We start from the raw sequence: 20,022 nt of genomic DNA, 5'->3' as shown, positions 1-20,022 counted from the left end.
CCTGTATGTTTATCTAGTTCCCTTTTATAAGTTATTCAAATTGTTTCTGACCCTACACTTCACTCTTAAGACTGTGTATTCAGATCATAACCAATTGCTGCAAAAAAAAATTCATCCCGTATCTTCTTACTTTTTGCCTTAATTCAGAGCCCTCTGATTATTGAAGCAACAGGCAAAATGCTGGAGGAACTCAGGAGGTCAGTCTGCATCAATGAAGGAACTGGACAGTCCATGTTTCAGGTTGAGACCATTCATCTGGTCCACAAAGCAAAACAAATTCAATCTATCTTTATAGTTTATTATCAAAATGATGGAAAAGGTCAGTACTATTGAACAACACAAGAATCAGTGCTCAGTTTGGGTTCTACCAGGAAAAGTGTGCTGCAGAACCAATTATATATTTGATCAAAAGAGGATAGACAAGAATACATGCATTTGACATCAAGCAACTGTTTTCTAGCTATACCAGCAAGAGAACTGGTGAAGAGTAGTCATTAAGAATTGGTGGAAAGGTCTTCAATGGCTACAGTTGTAGCTTGTACAAAAGAAGATGTCTGTGGTTATACAAGGAAAATTATCTCAAACCCAGGACTTTACTGCATGCTTTGTCCTCAAAGCTCAAATAACTTCAGCTGCTTCTTCAAATATCATGATGGCTATTGATTGCACAACATGCAATTCCATTTGCAACTTTTCAAATAATAAAGTAGCTTATGTCTGCTGGTGATGAACCCAGAACAGTTATACATGGAATGATAAACGGCAAGTAACATTTGTGCCAGGCAATAAAAATCTCCAAGATCTTGAATAACCCCCTACCCTTTACATTCAAAGGAATTACCATTGATCCCTAAAATCAACATCCAGAAATGTAACAGAACAAAACAAAAATGCATTCTGGCCTCACACTACTCCCTCCTTCCCTCTTCCTCCCCCCGAGATTTCTCAGAATCAGGTTTAATATCACTGACATACGTCATGAAATGTGTTGCTTTGTGGCAGCAATATATTGAAATAGATAGTTATAAAGATTATAAATTACAAAAAGCTTATCTTAAAAAATAAATAAGTATTGCAAATCGAGAGAAAAAAGTAGTGAGGAACTGTTCATGGGGTTAGTGTCCATTCAGACATCTGATGGCAGAGAGGAAGAAGCTGTTCCTGAAACATTGAGTGTGTGTCTTCAGGCTCGTGTACCTCCTCTTTGATGGTAGCAATGAGAAGAGGACATGCCCTGAGTGATGAGGGTCCTGAATGATGGACGCCGCCATTTCTGGCATCACTTTTTGAAGGTGCCCTGAATGCTGAAACGACAAGAGCCCATGATGGAGCTATTTTCTGCAATTATTTACAATTTTCTGCAGCTCATCCTGATCCTGTGCAGTGGCCCCTCCATACCAGGTGGTGATGCAACCAGTTAGAATGCTCTCCACGGTACATCTGTAGAAATCTGCGAGTCTTTGGTGGCATGCCAATTCTCCTCAGACTCCTAATGAAATATAGCCACTGTCGTATGTACCTTCTTCGTAACTGTATCGATATGTTGGGCCCGGGATAGATCCTCAGAAATGTTGACACCCAGGAACTTGAAATTACTCACCCTTTCCACTTCTGATCCTTTGATAAGGACTGGTGTGTGTTTCCTCGACTTACCCTTCAATTCCTTGATCTTACTGATATTAAGTTCAAGTTTGTTGCTGCGACACCACTCAACCAGCTGATCTTTCTCACTCCTGTACACCTCCTCATGGGTGTATGTAGTTGTCCTCAGATTTCAGAATCTGAAATTTTCCAACAATAGTTGTGTCAGTAGCAAGTTTACAGATGATGTTTGAGCTGTGCCTAGCCACACAGTCGTGAGTGTAGAGACAGTAGAGCAGCGAGCTTCTGGTGCACCAGCGTTCATTATCAGCGAGGAAGCCATGTTGTTTCTGATCCACACAGACCGTGGTCTCCCATTGAGGAAGTCAAGGATGTTGTTGCAGTGGGAGGTCTAGGGGCCCAGATTTTGGAGGTCCTTGATTAGAGGCACCATAGTGTTGAACGCTAAGCTGTAGTCAATAAACAGCAGCTTAACTTAAGTATTACTGTTGTCCAGGTGATCCAAGGCCGAGTGGAGAGCCAGTGAGATTGAATCCACTATAGATCTATAATGGAAATAGGCAAATTGCAGCGTAGGCAGAAGATGATTCTAGCCATGACCAACCTCTCACATGACCAATCACAATAGATGTGAGTGCCACTGGGCAATAGTCATTGAGGCAGCTCATACTGCCCTTTTTGGCACTGGTATGATTGTTGCCCTTTTGAAGCATGCAGGGACCTCCAAATGCAGCAGTGGGAGATTTAAGATATCCCTGAACATACCCACCAGTCGGTACAGGTTTTCAGAGCCCCACCAGTTACACCATCAGGGGCCGGATACCTTACGAGGGTTCACCCTCTTGAAAGATGTTCTGGCATCAGCCTACAAGGCAGAGATCACAGGGTCCCCAGATACCGCAGTATCTTCACAGATGTAGTTTTATTCTCCCTTTCAAAGTGTGCTTAAAAGGCATTGAGCTCATCTGGGAGTGAAACATTACTGCCATTCATGATGGAAGGTTTCACGTTAGAAAGTAATGGCCTGCAAACCCTGCCAGAGCTGATGTGCATCCAATTCTATCTGTAACCTGAATCGAAATTGTTTTTTCACTCTTACGGTAGCCTTCAGTAGGTTGTACCTGGATTTCTGATATGGATCTGGATCCCCGGCCTTGAATGGCAATATCTAGCCCTCAGCAGACTGCAAATCTCCTGGCTCATCCAGGGCTTTTGATTTGGGTATGTCCAGGTTCTCGAAGGCACACACTCATCCACACGGGTTTTGATGAAGTCCGTGACAACCATGGCATATTCACTCAGTCTCGAAGATGAATCCCTGAATGTTACCCAGTCCACCTACTCAAGTTTAATCCTTTTCACTCCTTATGGAGCATAGGGCCTCAACAAAAGTCCTCCACTTCCTGCGATCTCTAGCAGATGTTTTTGCAGTCTCCCAAGTTTGGCCGGAGGCTTTCAGTTCATCCAAAAGCCTACGCCTCCAGGTTTGCTTTGGGCGACCTCTTCTTCTCTTCCTTTGTGGGTTCCATTCGAGTGATTGTCGAGTGACATTCGACTGGCTCTTCCTCAAGGTGTGGCTGACCCATCTCCACTTCCTCCTTATCTGGAATACAATGGGCTCTTGGTTTGCTCTCTTCCATAGGTCTAGGTTTGACACTCTGTCGTACCACTTGAGGCGGAGGATCTGCCGGAGGCATTTGTTGAGAAAGGTCTGGATCTTGTTGCAGCTGGTGTTAGTGATTCTCCATGTTTCGGATCCATATAGCAGGATGGCTTTCACATTGGAGCTGAATATATGGAGCTCAGTTTTGACAGAGATGGCCGTAGATCTCCAAACAGGTCGCAGGGTTGTGAAGGCATGTTGGGCTTTTCCGATCCTTGCTCTGATGTCCTCATCTGTACCTCCTGATTTACTGATTTTGCTTTCGAGGTAGGTGAATTTGTCTACATCTTCAATTATTTGTCCTTCAATTCGTAATGGCTCCTCTTGTTTGCTATTAATGCGTAGAACTTTGGTCTTCTCCTGACTGATCTTAAGGCCTACTCGCTGTGAGGTCTCTCTCAAGGAATCTACTTCCTTCTGTATATCTTGAAGCCGGTGTGAGAGAAGAGCGAGATCATCTGCAAATGCCAGGTCTTCCAATTTCCCTGTTAACGTCCACTGGATGCCTCTCTCTGAGCCAGCGTAGGCTGTTCTTGTAGCCCAGTTGAGTACCACAAGAAAAAGTAGAGGTGACAGCAGGCATCCCTGTCTGACTCCAGCAGTGACCAGGAACTCGTCGGACAGTCTCCCATCGTGGATGACCCTGCATGAGAAGCCATCATAAAGCTGCTTGATGATATTCACCATCTCTTCCGGTACACCATAGTGTCGTAAGATGCTCCACATTGACTTTCTGTCCAGGCTGTCAAATGCCTTCTCAAAATCAATAAAACACACATATAGTGGAGTTTGCCATTCTATTGTCTGCTCCACAATGACCCTAAGTGTAGCTATCTGGTCAATGCATGATCTCTCTTTCCTGAACCCTGCCTGCTCATCTCTAAGTCTCTGGTCAATGGCGTCTTTCATCTGCTCCAAGATGACCCTGGTGAGAACTTTGCTAGGAATGGACAACAAGGTGATCCCCCTCCACTTGCCACACAGTGAAAGATCTCCAGATTTTGGCAGCTTCACAAGGAGGCCCTTCTTCCAATCTGATGGGATCTCTCCTGTTCTCCATATCAAATTCAGCAGTATATGCAAATGGTCCACCATAACCTCTCCACCCTCTTTCAATGCTTCTGCAGGAAGGTTGGCTTCTCCAGCAGCCTTGCCGTTCTTCAGGCTTTTCAGGGCTTTTCGAATTTCTTGCTTGGTGATTTCACCTATATTGATGTTGAGTGGGTCTCCAGGCTCCAGGTCAGCTGGGTTCTGTGGTGGTGGTCTATTCAATACTTCCTGGAAGTGTTCCTTCCATCTTGCCAGCTGATCTTCAACCGAAGTGAGCAGATGGCCTGTCTTGTCTCTAACAGGTCTGTTGAAATTGCTTTTCTTCCCTCTCAAAAGTTTAGTTGTCGTGTAGAGTGCCCTGAGGTCCTCTTTACTGGCCGCTGTTTCTGCTTGCTCTGCTATTTCATTGAAGTATGACCTCTTGTCTTTTCTGAGCTGTTTCTTCACCTCCTTGGTCCTCACGCTGTACCTGTTGGTGGCAATTTGATTCTGTTGCCAGGTTCTGGCCTGATTCAACTCCTGTCTGAGCTTTTTCCTCTCCTCCACCTTCTACCATGTCTCGTCCCTGATCCAAGGTTTACTGTTGACTGGTGGTCTTCCCAGTACTTCTTTGCAGGCTCCTACAGTGGCCTGCTTGAAGGTAATCCAAGCGTGTTCCGCTGTTCTCTCATCTTGTTCCTCTACTTGAAGAGCCCCAAAGCAGTTTTGCAAGGCGATGTGGAAATCTTTCTTGTTCTCTTCCGTCTGTAGTTTTCTAACATCAAACTTTATTCGCGTGTTCTGTTGCTTCTTCTTGGCTGACAGCTTCATCTTCAGCTATGCAACAACCAAATGGCGGTCAGATCCAATATCTGCTCCTCTTTTGGCTCTCACATCTTGCAATGAACTTCTCCAGCGCTGGTGGACTATGACGTGATCAATCTGGTTCTCTGTTTGATGGTCAGGTGAGACCCAGGTTATCTTGTGGCAGCGTCGGTGGGGAAAGAGGGTACCTCCAATGGTCAGTTCGTTGAAGGCACAGAAGTCGGTAAGGAGTTCTCCATTTTCATTCATATTCCCCAAACCATTCCGCCCATCTCTCTCTCCCTGCCAGTGTTATCGCTGCCTACTTTGACATTCAGATCTCCCATGACGATCAACATATCTTGCTTAGGTACCTTTCCAACTACTGCTTGAAGCTGGGTGTAGAAGAGATCTTTTTCTTCTTCCTCTGCATTGTTAGTTGGGGCGTAGCACAGGATAATGGATACCTTCTGGAATCTGGACTCGAACCTGGCTGTGATGATACGGTCAGACACCGGTTCCCATTCTATCAAACTTCTGGCTGCTTCTTTGGACAACATCAGGGCCGCACCAGCCTCATGCGGGTCTTCCTCTTTTTCTTTGCCGGAATAGAGCAGAGTTTCTCCCACCTGCAGTTTGGTCTCACCAAAAGTATTCCACCTTGCTTCGCACATGCCCAGGAGTGTGAGGTGGTATCGGTTCATTTCCTTCACTGCCTGTGTGCACCTACCTGTCTCCCAAAGCGATCTCACATTCCATGTTCCGATTAGGATAGATTTCTTCTGTGAGAGCAGCTTTGGAACCTCCATTATGGTTTTCCTCGGGTGAAGGAGGGTTGTCAGCCCGGCAGCTTCCTGACGGGTTTGGTTGCAGCGCGTCATCAGCCTCCTGAATGGGGCCCTGCTTTTCCCGAGATCTGGGTTAGTGGTTGACAATCTGTTGACGGTTTCTGTAACAATTGCTTGTTTTACGTGAACGGATTGTTAGCCCATTGCACAACCCCCAACCTGGAGGACCAGGGGTTTTCTGTTGGGGTCACCTTCCCCTAGGCGAGGGCATTTCCATGCTAATGAGCTCCACCTGCCCGGGTTTGAAATCAGAGTTTACCCTCTCCTAGATAGGCTGCCATCCAAGGCTAACGAGTCCTACCTACCCGGGTTTGGAATCGGAGTTCCTTCTCCTAGGCTATGTTGGTTCCCGGCACCTTCTTCCACATTATCCGGTGCACCCCTCACACGAGGGATCCCCCATCCACCACCCAGGGGACGCGCCTCAACGCCATATAGCTCCAGTGCAAGGCCGCCTACTCAAAGTAGTCCTGTATTCCTCCGGCTCCCTTGACCATATCTTCTACGTCCTCACCACTGGTGTTGCAGTCTTTAGTCTCTGCCTGTACTCTGGGAGCAGAAGTACAGCTAGGTGACCGGACTTTCTAAAGTGTGGATGTGGGATGGCACAACAAGTGTTACTGATGGTGGTACTAACAGTGGTCAAGTGTGTTGGATCCTCTGATACATTGGTGGTAGTTGTTCAGAAACTTTTCTTCAAGCTGGCCTGATTGAAACTCTTCTCAATGACAGGGAAGGATTCAGGATGTGTGGTTCTGTGCCTGCTGATTATGTAGCTCAGTTCCTCCTGTGCCTGCCTGATGCTGGCCTGAGGTGGAATGTACCAGGAAGGTGGTGGAAAACTCGCTCGACAGATAAATGGACATATGACCACTTGACGCTCCAGGTTGGGTGAGCAAATTGAGACAGACTGCCATGTTTGTGCACCACAATGAGTTAATCATAAAGCATTCTCCACCTCCTTTGACTTTAATAGCTTGAGCGGTCCTGTCTTTGCAAAGAATAGTGAAGCCATTGAGCTGTAGCACTGTGTCTGAACTGGTAGGTGTGAGCTATGTTTCTGTGAAGCGAAGTTCACAGCAGTCCCTGATATCCCTCTGGTACTGCACTCCTGCCCTAAGGTCTTCAACTTTATTTTCTGGGGACTGCACCTTCACCAATAGGACAGTTGAGAGTGGAAGTCTAAGGATCTCTCCACTTCCTACCTCATCTCACCTCCCCTGCCTCCACCTCCCATTACTGTCCTCTCTCTTCTGACCTCAGTCCTTGTCCCAGCTCAAACCGCTGCAGAGTCTTCATCATCACCTCTGATCTCCCTCTCTCTGGTGCTGAACAAAGAACTCACCTTTACACTACTGTGCTAACACCCCAATGCATGCTGAGTCCGCTCTAACATGGAGCCCTTCTGTTGCCTCACCACTTATTTCTTTGGTGATGAGTCCTCACCACCAACTGATAACCCCTTCTCACATCTCCAACACTCCCTTTTTTTTTAACCCTCTCAACCTTTTCATCTCCAGTTGCCACTGTGATGTGAACCGCTTTGACTTCTCCATTCCCCTGGCCTGCTCCAACTTCATCTCCTCCGAATGAGAAAACAAATACAATTTTTGTCTATGGCAAGAAACCTTACCTCCTCCAGAAGAAAATGCTTTCTCCTCATCTCTTCGCCAAAGCTTGGAATATTTCCATTATTATTATAATGGAACTTGGGCAACTCGAATGGCAAAGCAGGGGGAACATAATTCCCTGCCTAAATGGAACAAAACAAACTTAACATAAGTGTGCAGCAAATAATTAGGAAGGCAAATGGTACGTTGGCCTTTATTATAAAGGGATGGAGCACAAGAGGACTGAAGGCTTGCTACAATTATGCAAGGCTTTGATGAGAGAGTTGTTCATGAAAGGACTGAAAGAGAATGAAGCAGGCTATTTTCACAGAGGTTGAGTTCCAAGGATCTGGGTGCAGTTCAACAAAAAGTTCAATGATCTCTCACGAGTGGCGAAGGTCAGTGACCACATTGTGTCAGTTGTGGTATTAACCTCAGACATCATGCAAATGAGCATTCACACCTTCCAGTCAATTAATATGGTCAGGACAAGCCAGTTTGGTTGCAAATCATCTAACTATCTATTGATGAACCCATGAACGCTACCTCAATATTTTATTCTCTGGTTTTTTTTGCACTATTTATTTATTTTTTATATATTTCTGTTTGTAACTTGAAGTATTTTTTATGTATTGCACTGAACTGCTTCACAAAACAACGAATTTCACAATGTCAGTGATAATAAACCTAATTCAGATCTGTGATGTTGTTTTCCCTCTCTCAACCCACCTACTCAGATGATCTGCACAACTTATCCAGACAACAATCCACTGGAGAGATTTCATTCTCCACGCCTCAGTGTCTTCTTTCCAAATTAAAATTTAACAACCCGAAATATTAACACTGTCTCTCTTTCTAGATCCTATACAACCTGCTGGATATTTCCAGCATTTCCTCTCTTATTTCAAATTTCCAGCATCTGCAGTTTTTATTTATTTTTTGCAACAGTTCATGGCCTGTTAGCATGAGCCTTACTTCAACATAAACATTATGTGCTCGAGAAAAAAATTCAAATGGATTTTTCTAAAGCAATTCTTTCTGATTTTCCCATGCAATCACCCTGCATCAATGTCACAGAAACATAGAAAACCTGCAGCACAATACAGGCCCTTCGGCCCATAATGCTGTGCCGAACATGTACTTAATTCAGAAATTAACTAGGGTTACCCATAGTCGTCTATTTTTCTAAGTTCCACGTACCTATCCAGGCATCTCTTAAAAGACCCTATTGTATCCGCCTCCACCACCGTTGCCGGCAGCCCATTCCACGCACTCACCACTCTCTGCGTCAAAAATTACCCCTGACATCTCCTCTGTACCTACCTGCAAGCACCTTAAAACTGTGTTAGCCATTTCAACCCTGGGAAAAAGACCTCTGACTATCCACACGATCAATGCCTCTCATCATCTTATAGACCTCTATCAGGTCATCTCTCATTCTCCGTCACTCCAAGGAGAAAAGGCCAAGTTCACTCAACCTATTCTCAAAAGGCATGCTCCCCAATCCAGGCAACATCCTTGTAAATCTCCTCTGCACCCTTCCTATAGTTTCCACAATTTTCCTGTAGTGAGGTGACCAGAACTGAGCACAGTACTCCAAGTGGGGTCTGACCAGGGTCCTGCATAGCTGCAACATTACCTCTCGGCTCTTGAACTCAATCCCACAGTTGATGAAGGCCAATACACCGCACGCCTTCTTAACCACGTAGTCAATCCGCGCAGCAGCTTTGAGTGTTCTATGGACTCGGACCGCAAGATCCCTCTGATTCTCAACACTGCTAAGAGTCTTACCATTAATACTGTTACCATTCTGTCATCATATTTGACCTACCAAAATGAACCACCTCACACTTATCTGGGTTGAACTCCATCTGCCACTTCTCAGCCCAGTTTTGCATCCTATTAATGTCCCGCTGTAACCTCTGACAACCCTCCACACTATCCACACCTCCAACCTTTGTGTCATCAGCAAATTTACTAACCCATCACTCCACTTCCTCATCCAGGTCATTTATAAAAATCACGAAGAGTAAGGGTCCCAGAACAGATCCCTGAGGCACACCACTGGTCACCAACATCCATGCAGAATATGATCTGTCTACAACCACTCTTTGCCTTCTGTGGGCAAGCCAGTTTTGGATCCACAAAGCAAGGTCCCCTTGGACCCCATGCCTCCTTACTTTCTCAATAAGCCTTGCATGGGGTACCTTATCAAATGCCTTGCTGAAATCCATATACACTACATCTACTGCTCTCCCTTCATTAATGTGTTTTATCACATCCTCAAAAAATTCAATCAGGCTCGTAAGGCATGACCTACCTTTGACAAAGCCATGCTGACTATTACTAATCATATTATCCATCTCCAAATGTTCATAATGCCTCTCAGGATCTTCTCCATCAACTTACCAAACACTGAAGTAAGACTCACTGGTCTATAATTTCCTGGGCTATCTCTACTCCCTTTCTTGAATAAGGGAACAACATCTGCAACTCTTCAATCCTCCAGAACCTCTCCCGTCCCCATTGATGATACAAAGATCATCGCCAGAGGTTCAGCAATCTCCTCCCTCGCCTCCTACAGTAGCCTGGGTTATATCTCGTCCAGTCCTGGTGACATCCAACTTGATGCTGAACAAACTCCAGCACATCCTCTTTCTTACTGTCTATATGCCCTAGCTTTTCAGTCCACTGTAAGTTATCCCTACAATTGCCAAGGTTCTTTTCCGTAGTGAATACTGAAGGAAAGTATTCATTAAGTACCTCCGCTACCTCCTCTGGTTCCATACACACTTTTCCACTGTCACACTTGATTGGTCCTATTCTCTCATGTCTTATCCTTTTGCTCTTCACATACTTGTGGAATGCCTTGGGGTTTTCCTTAATCCTGCTCACCAAGGCCTTCTCATGCCCCCTTCTGGCTCTCCTAATTTCATTCTTAAGCTCCTTCGTGCTAGCCTTATAATTTTCTAGATCTCTATCATTACCTAGTTTTTTTAACCTTTCGTAAGCTTTTCTTTTCTTCTTGACTAGATTTTCAACTGCCATGTAGACCACAGTTCCTGTACGCCACTGTCCTGTCCTTCTCATTGGAATGTACCAATGCAGAACGCCATGCAGATATCCCCTGAACATTTGCTACATTTCTGCCGTACATTTCCCTGAGAACAACTGTTCCCAATTGATGCTTCCAAGTTCCTGCCTGATAGCTCCATATTTCCCCTTACTCCAATTAAACGTTATCCTGACTTGTCTGTTCCTATCCCTCTCCAATGCTATGGTAGAGGAGATACAATTGTGATCACTATCTCCAAAATGCTATCCCACTGAGAGACCCGACACCTGTCCAGGTTCATTTCCCAATACCAGATCAAGTACAGCCTCTCCTCTTGTAGAATTATCAAGAAACCTTCCTGAACACACCTAACAAACTCCACCCCATCTAAACCCCTCGCTCTAGGGAGATGCCAATTAATATTGGGGAAATTAAAATCTCCCATCATAACAACCCTGTTATTACTGCACCGTTCCAGAATCTGTCTCCCTATCTGTTCCTTGATGTCCCTGTTACTATTAGCTGGTCTGTATGTCTTCTTATTAAGTCTCAGGTAAAAGAGAAATAATTAATAAATTCTTCATCAAAGTAATAATATGTAAAAACAATAATCAAACCTTTATGGCTCCCAGAAGTTCTTGCACATTTGATGAATGAAATGATCCGAAGTTTCGTCTAGCAGAAGTCACTGCATCATTAAAAAAAGACATTCTTACAAAAGTGATAATAGAACTGTAAGTAGATTAAGCAATATTTCCAAAGTTTGAATTAAATAATTTGCTTTATAATTTAAAAATTGACTGTAACACATCACCCAGAGTCAAATTTCACGAGAGTGAATTTGGCTCTGCTTTTTATAACAGTCCTTGAACGCCCATTACAAACGTTGGTGACGAGGAGCTGTGGCAATTTCTCAGCATTGGAACTTGGATGGCTATTGTGTCATTGGTGCCCATCAGATAAATGTTGAACTTTTTCACTTTTACTGTTCAGCTATAGTGAAGGAAGAGAGGTTCAAGTAGTTCCCCTGCACCAGCACTGTTATCTGCTTGTGAGAACTTGATCTTACTCTGAATTTCTCTTTCAATTGCTCGTGATTTCTACGAATTCAAGACAAACCATGTACCTTTACCAACAAAAAAATTTCCAAGTCTAATTTTTCACCCATGATCCCCAACTCTCTCCACTACAACAATGGCTGTATTGGTGGTACCTCCTGCACTCTCACAGAACTCAATTTTATTACCTTTGCTATGTACTTCCACCTCACTCCACCCTCAAAATAACTTGGTGCCATTTCTGACTTGCCTTTCAGTTTTCTGGATTCCTCTGACTCCTTCTCAGGGTGGAAACTCTCAACTGATATTTACCACAAACCCATCGATACCCACAGCTTCCTTGACTAGATCTCCCATCTAACCTCCTGCAAGGACCCTATCCTCTTTTCTCAGCTTCTCTGTCTCTGCTTCACCTGTCTTCAAGATGTGTGTTTCTGTGCCAGGGTATCATGAAATGTTGCTTTCTCTTGCCTGTGGTTATAGCAATTCTCAAGCAAATTTCCTCCATTTCCCAAATTTCCAATCCTTCACCCAAGCAGCTCAGAGTTAGTATTCCCCTGGTCCTCAACCTTCAACCTATCCACCTTCACATCCAGTGCATCATACTTTATCATTTCCAACAGCTGCAATGAGATCCCACCAACAATCAGGACTTTTTCTCCTGATTCTTCTGCTTTCCAAGGAGACCACTCTTTCCACAACTTGCTGTTTTATTTATTCCTCCCCACTCCTCTCTTCCCCCTGTCCAAGGTTTTCACCTGCAATCACATGCAGGGGTGTAACAACTATCCTACACCAGGGTCCCAAAATGTACTTGCAGGTCCCAGGTGAGGCAGTGATTCACGTGCACTCTTCCCACCTCACCTACTGCATTTGATACGCTCTACATGGTCTCATGTAGGTCGACAAGACCAAACATAGATTACTCTGTGTTTGCCTGTGCTCTGCCTGCAACATGCATCCCCACCTCTCAATTGCTTGCTATTTCAAATCTCCCTCATTCACACACTATCATTCTTCTGCTTTACCCCTGCCAGCTTTAAGACAGTTATGAAAAGGGATGAGAATATTCCAGGAATTGAGATCTTGAACTAGGTGAAAGTCAATTTCAGAGCATAATACTGGACCAGGCGAATGTAGAGAGGAGATAGCTACTTATAGCTACATCCAACAAGTGGGGCTTAATTAAAAGTGAAATAATGAGAGATTAGGGTCAATATGCTTCTATAAGGGCGAAAGCCAAGGGCAGCGACTGCAAGGCAACCTGGATGCTAAGGAAAGAGGCCTGGATTGAATTAAAAACTGTACATACATGACAGGTATAGAGATCAGTGGTTTAGGAATGCAGCTCAAAGCTGCCACAAGTACCTCTGTACTTCCTTCTTGAACCTTTGAGTGAGCAAGGCCTTTAGGAACTTTTTGTCGGGTTTGAGACATCATGTTTTATTAAGCACTTAAATAAAGCCTATGTAAAAGGTTAGGTTTAACTACGTAGCCGTTGAATGGGCTAGTGTTTGTGGGGGGAGCTGAGGCTTTGGTGAGAAGAGGTGGAGGCTAATGTAAGTTTCTTTCTTTGTCTATTAGTGCCTAGTTAGCGTAGTGAGAAGGCTCCAGAGCAGTGATGTGGCAATTGTGGGAGGCATCTGATGACCACATCTGCTTGAAGTGTCTTCAGCCGCAGCATCTGAAGTGTTAGGGAAGCGGAGCTGCAGGTGGATGGCCTGTGGCTTGTTCACAAGAATGAAGAGGTGATCAATAAGAGCTACAGGGAGGCAGTCACCCCTGAATTACACGAGGCAGGCAGCTGGGTGACTTGAGGAGAGGGAAAGAGAAAAGGGAGACAGTGCAGAGTACCCCTGGGGCCATTCTCCCAATCACAGGTATACTGCTTTGGATACTGTTGGTGGGGGGGGGGGGGGGGGGGTGGGGAACAGCCTGCCAGCGGAAAGCTGTAGTGACCAAGTCTCTGGCATTGAGTCTGGCTCTGTGGCTTAGAAGGGGAAGTGGAGGGGGCAGAAAAGAGAAGAGCAATGGTGATAGAGAATACGACAGCAGACAACTGATTCTATGGGTGTGATAGAAACACCCAGATGGTACGTGCCCGCCCAACTGCCAGGGTCAGGGATGTCTCAGATTGGGTCCACAGCTTCCTAAAGGGGGAAGATGAGTGGCCAGAAGTTGCGGTACATATTGGTGACAATGATGTACTGTAGGCAAAAAAATGGATGACGCTCTGAAGAGAGAATTAGGGAGAAGGTAGGAAGCTGAAGAAGCAGGACCTCAAATACAGTAATCTCTAGATTGCTGTCTGTATCACATGCAGATGAATGTGTGGCCGAGGAATTGGTGTGAGGGGCAGGCTTTCAGATTTGTGAATCACTGGAATCTCTTTTGGGGAAGGCTTGAAACGTACAAAAAGGATGCATTACATCTGAACTTGAGGGGGACCAATATCCTTGTGGGCAGATTTGCTGGAGCTAATGGGGAGAGTTTAAACTAGTGTGGCAGGGTGATGGGAACCAGCGTGACAGATAGGTACAGCACGATGAGAGACTGGAAATGGATAATACGAAGGGACACAATTTTAAGGTGATTGGAGAAAGGTATAGGGCGAATGTCAGAGGTAATTATTAAATTTTTTTTACACGGAGAGTGGTGGATGCGTGGAACACCCTGCCAGAAGTTATGGTAGATTCAGATATATTAGGGACATTTATGAAACTTCTAAGCACATGGATGATAGAAAAGTGGAGGGCTATGTGCGAGGGAAGGGTTTGCTTGATCTTAGAGTAGGTTAAAAGCTCGGCACAACATTGTGCCTTCAAGGGACTATCCTGTGCTGTAGTGTTCTATGCTATCCTTATCAAGGGCAAGTTCGACAATTAAATGCTGGAACAACCTGCAAAGCTTGTGAAGACAAGGGGAAATGCTCAGGGAGTGCAGGAGATAGAGGAGAATTTAAAAAGAAATGAGGAGGGTAAAGAGAAGCCATGAACTACCACTGGTGATGAAGATCAAGAATCCCCAGACATGTTATAAGAATATTGAGGGCAAGAGAGTAGCCTGGGAAAATTTAGAGCCCTTTAGAAAGCAAAGGCCAATCTGTGCAAGAAGTCAGAGGTAGCCCAGGTCTTGATGAATACTCTTCATCGGTATTCACTCAGGAAAGGGACATTGTGGCTGGAGTATTCGGAAAGAAGATTGGTAAAATTAAAGAAAAAAATATTACTTACTTTATTTTATTTAGAGATACAGCACACAATAGGCCCTTCTGGGCCAATGAGGCACACCACCCAGCAACCCACCTCTTTAACATAGTCTAATCACAGGACAATTTGCAATGACCAATTGACCTACTTGCTGGTATGTCTTTGGACTACGGGAGGAAACTGGAGCAACTGGAAGAAACCAGAGCATCTGGAAGAAACCCACATGCTCAGGATAAGAGCACATAAATTTTTGTTCAGTGGATGCCGGAATTGAATTCCAAACTCCAATGTCCCAAGCTGTAATAGTGTCATGCTAACTGCTACACTATTATTAAAAAGGAGTTATTAGATGTCTTAGTAGGCTTAGAGGGATAAATCCCTAAGCCCGATGGGATGCATCCTAGACTGCTATGGGAGGTAATGGAGGGATTTATTGGAAATTAGACCAGTTCCACTCTGAAGTGCCTCGATTAAATCACACAAATAGTAAAAAAAAGTAAACAAAAACACATGGAGTATGAATTGCAATGTCCCCCAAAGTGAGTCCACAGCAAGGACATTAAACATCAAACCACAGGGTCCCTCAAAAACATGTCCATAGCCAGTAGCCGCCGAGGCGATAGAACTGTGCAGCGTGGGACCCAAGACTCATGCACCTTTCACCGGCAGCAGCAAAAGAGAGATCGGTCAAACATAGGCAGTGCGGCACTGAACACCCATTCTTTTTCTGCTATCGTCCTCGTTAACTCTAATCTTACTCAACGCTTTAATCGGCGCAGAGTAATGGAGGCAACCACAGGTTCGAGATCGATGGCCACCCCTACACATTCTCTCAACCTCGCCAAATCCCCCAGGAAATTGCAAAATGCCAGATTGTTTAGTCGGCTCAAAAATACATGTTTAAAATGGAAATTACAGGCTGCGATCGATCACGGTTCACAAGAAGTATATTTACAAGTAGAAGAGTATCTAGTAGTTTTGTGAGTTGTCTGCAGGATGTCACCGTTGGTTGCTGGCGCAATCTCATCAGAAATTTGCAGATGGCATAAACATTGGTGGTATTGTTGTCAGTGAGAACGATAGTCCTAGGCCAGATAAATGACATTTAACAATGAGTAAAATGGTAGAACTATGATAACTGTAATGGCCAAACTATAGGGAGGACGGGCTGCACTGCGCAGAAGGTACAGAAGAGTTTATTAGGACAGTGCCTGGAACGGAGCATTTCAGTTGCCTGAGGGATTAGACAGGCAATTTTTTTTTCCTTGAAGCAGAGTCACTAAAGGGAAAAATTGTCTTTTGTTCTACAAGATTCCCCAGGGAACAGATACTCTCACTGGTATATTTTTTCTCTTAATATAATTGCAGAATATCTTAGAGTTCTCCTTTTCCTTATCTGGCATTGGTGTCTCTTATGCCCTTTTTACCCTCCTGATCTCCTCTTTCGTGTAGTCCTGCACCCTTTATTCTCAAGGGATTTGTTTGGCCCCAGTGGCATATGTCACATATGTCACCAGAGCCTCAAAATCCCTCATCAGCTCGGATTTCCTAATCCTGCCAGCTTTGCCCTTCACACTAACAGGAACAGGCTGGCCTGAATTTTCTGCATCAATGTCCCCCTACTTCCCAGATGTCCCGTTACCTGATATGGGCCTTTTCCAAACAGATTCCAGTCTAATGCCATCAAAACTAGCCTTCTCCCAATTCTGCTCCATAAACTTAATTTACCAAATATTGGGAAAATAAGAACTGCTGCATCTTTGAGAACTAATTTGTATTGAAAAATGAGTTGCACTATAACTCTAATGAATTTTAAGACTTTTATCTATTTACTTCCACATAATGTTATGTATACTTTTTATTATAGCCTCAAAAGTGAAATTTTGTGAACACTATTTCCCTTTTTACAACTCTGCCTAATCGTGTTATTATTTTCTAGGTGTTCTGTTAGTTAGGAAATGATTTGCTTTAACCACTCGAAATCTTTGTTTTCTGTCCATGAACCAAAGTGAGCAGGTCAGAGTTACAAGGGGTATGTTTCAGGTTGATGACTTTTCATAGAACTGGAAAAATATTGGAGATAAACACGGTTAAGATAGGGAAAGAGGAAGGAGATGAGAAAACAAAGGGGAGGTTCTCTGATAGACTGAAAGGCAAGAAAAAACTAAATGGCACAAAGAGATTATTGTACAAGTGTAAAGCTGGTAATGGGACAAAAGATGTGACTAGGAGAGTCAAAAACTGTAAATGCTGTAAATCTTGTTGGAAAAAGAGAGAGAGCGATACCGCTTCTACCTCTTCCAACGATTCTGAGTGAGGCACAGAGAGATCTGTATTTACTGACAATTACCTTTATTGTTCAAACTAACTAATACGTGAATTTATACACTAAATACCTTGTGCGCACACCTGCTATGTACCCCTGACTCTCCTGGATAGTCAAAGAATAGCAAAGGTATTACCCGGGTGGAGGAATTTATGCTGGCCAGGCGCTCCTTGTTCCTCGTGGTCCCGACTCATTCTCCACGTGCTTCACGCAGGGTTCTTCTCGCTTGTATCTGCAATGGTTATTCTTTGAAGTTACCGCCACCGGCACACACAAAGCATCCACTTTTATATCCATGTCTTATCAATTCAAATGACGCATTCCAGTGTCATTGGCTGCAGGTCATGTATCTGGCCTTTAGCACCTGGTCATTGGCTCTGGTCCAAGCAACCTCCATCTACTGTGCTCTTCCCATCAAGGGACAGTTGCTGACTCATGGCTCTTTGTTCTCAGTCAGCAATGAGCTCGAATCACCTCAGGCATTCACAATCCTGCATGTTATAGCCAACCAAAGAAAACCTCACAAACAACTCCTTATTTGGAAATGACCTCCAGTCCAGCAGATTACCTGGTCTTTGTGTCTTCTTTAAAACACTAATCAAGTCCAGCATGTCAAGCTCACAAAATGGAGAATCAAGTGTCTTCACAAAATGGCAGCCTCCATCCCCCAAGCACATTGACATTGAAATGCCATTTGTGCTGGCAGCTCATTCTACGTTCTCATGATCCTTTGAGTGAAGAAGTTTCCCCTCATGTTTCCCTTAAACTTTTCACCTTTCACCCTAAACCCATGACCTCTGGCTGTACTCCCACCCAACCTCAGTGGAAAAAAGCCTGTTTGCATTTACCCTGACTATACCACTCATAATTTTTTTTACCTCCATCAGTCTCCATTCTTATCATCCTCCAACCCCATGCAGCTCATTTCTTCCTCTTTCCCTCGATCCACAAGCAGGACCATTTGTGTAGGCCTATTGTTTCAGTCTGCTCGTCCCATCAAACATCTTTTCTCTCTTCCATCTCTCCCCCTCCCCACACTTCCTACCTTTTCACTCCCTTCATCACAGTCAATTCCCTTCTTCCTTATATTCAGGACATCTCTAACGCTCTCTGCTGCCTTGAAAGTTTCCATTTTCCTGCTCTCAACTGGTAGATTTTCATTACTAACATGCAAGTTCTTGATACCTTCATGCCACATCACTACAGTGTGAGAAATCTTTGCTCCCCTCCACCAGACACTCAATTGTCTGGCAGAACTTGATGCCATATTAAACAATTTCTCCTCCAAATCAACTCACTTTCTCCACACCAAAGATGTAGTTTCACTTCAGGCCTCTTTGCTTTTCCGGTATATTGATGCCATTTCCTGCACTTAATACAGAACTTGAAAATGCCATACTTTTCCTGCCAATTTCAAATCTACTTTTACCTTCACATGTTAACTCTTTGACTCTTCCTTTCCCTTTCTGGAATTTTTTGGATCCCACAATAACTTATCTTTCTGTATTTTATAATTTTTCCCAAATGCAGGCATTTCCTTATAAGGCAATGCTGGAACTGAAATGTTAATTCTTTCTCTCACTATAGATACTGCCTGGTCTGTAATTGTTTCTGTCTTCAGCATCTGCAGCCTTTTGGTTCTAGTAAATATTCTTACATTGCAGAGAAATGTGCAGGCTAACACACTTTTGTAGTATGTAGCATTAGATTATTACTGAATTTTGTTGAAGTTTGGTACAGAAGCAATAGTATTTGGAATTAAAACATATGGATCATAAATGGTCAGAAAATATCAAGCTATGACCTTGATCATGCATGCCAGTTTTTCTTATCAATTGCTAACACTGTTTCAAACAGTCTTAAGTCTTCCATGGAATCTATAATCTGTATAATTAGTAGATTTGTATTAACTAGAATGATTCAGATTGGAGAACTAGGCATATTAATTCTCAGAAATCAGTAAGGAGAGTCCAGCAGTGAGGCAGCAAGATTGATAATAAGGAAAGTTCCATCAGAAAACAGCATTCCATGTTATCTAGCAATAGTAATCAAATTCCACAATGATTATATAATCTACAATATTAGAAGTTTTAAGATTTGAGATGCCACCTGAATTAAGTTGCAATATTGATGACATGCTCCAAACAGCAAAAACAGCATGCAGAAAAGATAAGCAATCTCCCAAATAGTGAATCAGCTCAAGGCTCTGCAGTCCTACCATCTTAGCCATGAATGGTGCAGGACAATGGAACAGACATCTTAAAAGCTTCATAACCCCAGGCATTAACCTGATCAATCATCCCCTCTATTACCCCTGTCACTGTAAACACTTTAAACCACTTTTTATAATATTATTTACATTGTAAATACAGGCTGGTATTTACATATTTATGCATATTTCATTACATATTCATACTTTAAACCTCTAACTTTATTTTTTGATATAATTCTTTATTTTTCATGTTTCTTTTTCATTGCATTTCATGCCCTAACATACCACAGCAAATTCCTAATTCATGTAAATGTATATGGCGAATAAGATTGATTCTTGATCTTTCTTGAGCTAATGGGATGCAGTGGCTTCAATATATCCTCATCCTCAGTGATGGTAGGGCCCAGGAAATCAGTAATAAAAGGAAAGACTAAAGCACTTGCAAACATGTTCAACAAGAAGTACTGAATAGATGCTCCATCTTGGCTACCTTCCGAGACTCCTCCATTACAGAAGCTGGACTCTAGCCAATTTGAATAATTCCATGTAATATCAAGAAATTGCAGAGTAAAGCCTGCAAGACTAAACATTTTAGCTTTGGAATTG

General features: G+C 43.6%; 1 protein-coding gene across 2 annotated transcripts in view; it reads right to left on the bottom strand.

Moving 5' to 3' along the window:
* LOC140733086 (uncharacterized) overlaps nucleotides 1–17,859 on the bottom strand; it is a 139,094-nt gene extending 121,235 nt beyond the window's left edge. For both annotated transcript variants that reach the window (XM_073055920.1, XM_073055919.1), the window contains exons 1-3: nucleotides 17,341–17,859; nucleotides 11,229–11,299; nucleotides 7,580–7,699 (exon numbers count right to left, since the gene is read on the bottom strand). In XM_073055920.1, coding sequence (XP_072912021.1) covers nucleotides 7,580–7,699; nucleotides 11,229–11,299; nucleotides 17,341–17,398 — 249 coding nt within the window. In that variant the 5' untranslated portion in view covers nucleotides 17,399–17,859. The remainder of the gene's footprint in view (nucleotides 1–7,579; nucleotides 7,700–11,228; nucleotides 11,300–17,340) is intronic.
* Between the last annotated feature and the right edge of the window lie 2,163 nt (nucleotides 17,860–20,022).

Source organism: Hemitrygon akajei, chromosome 9, assembly GCF_048418815.1.
Source record: "Hemitrygon akajei chromosome 9, sHemAka1.3, whole genome shotgun sequence".
NCBI classification, from domain to species: Eukaryota; Metazoa; Chordata; class Chondrichthyes; order Myliobatiformes; family Dasyatidae; genus Hemitrygon; species Hemitrygon akajei.
Note: the sequence above shows the minus strand (reverse complement) of the source record. Positions and strands in the feature narration are given on the sequence as shown.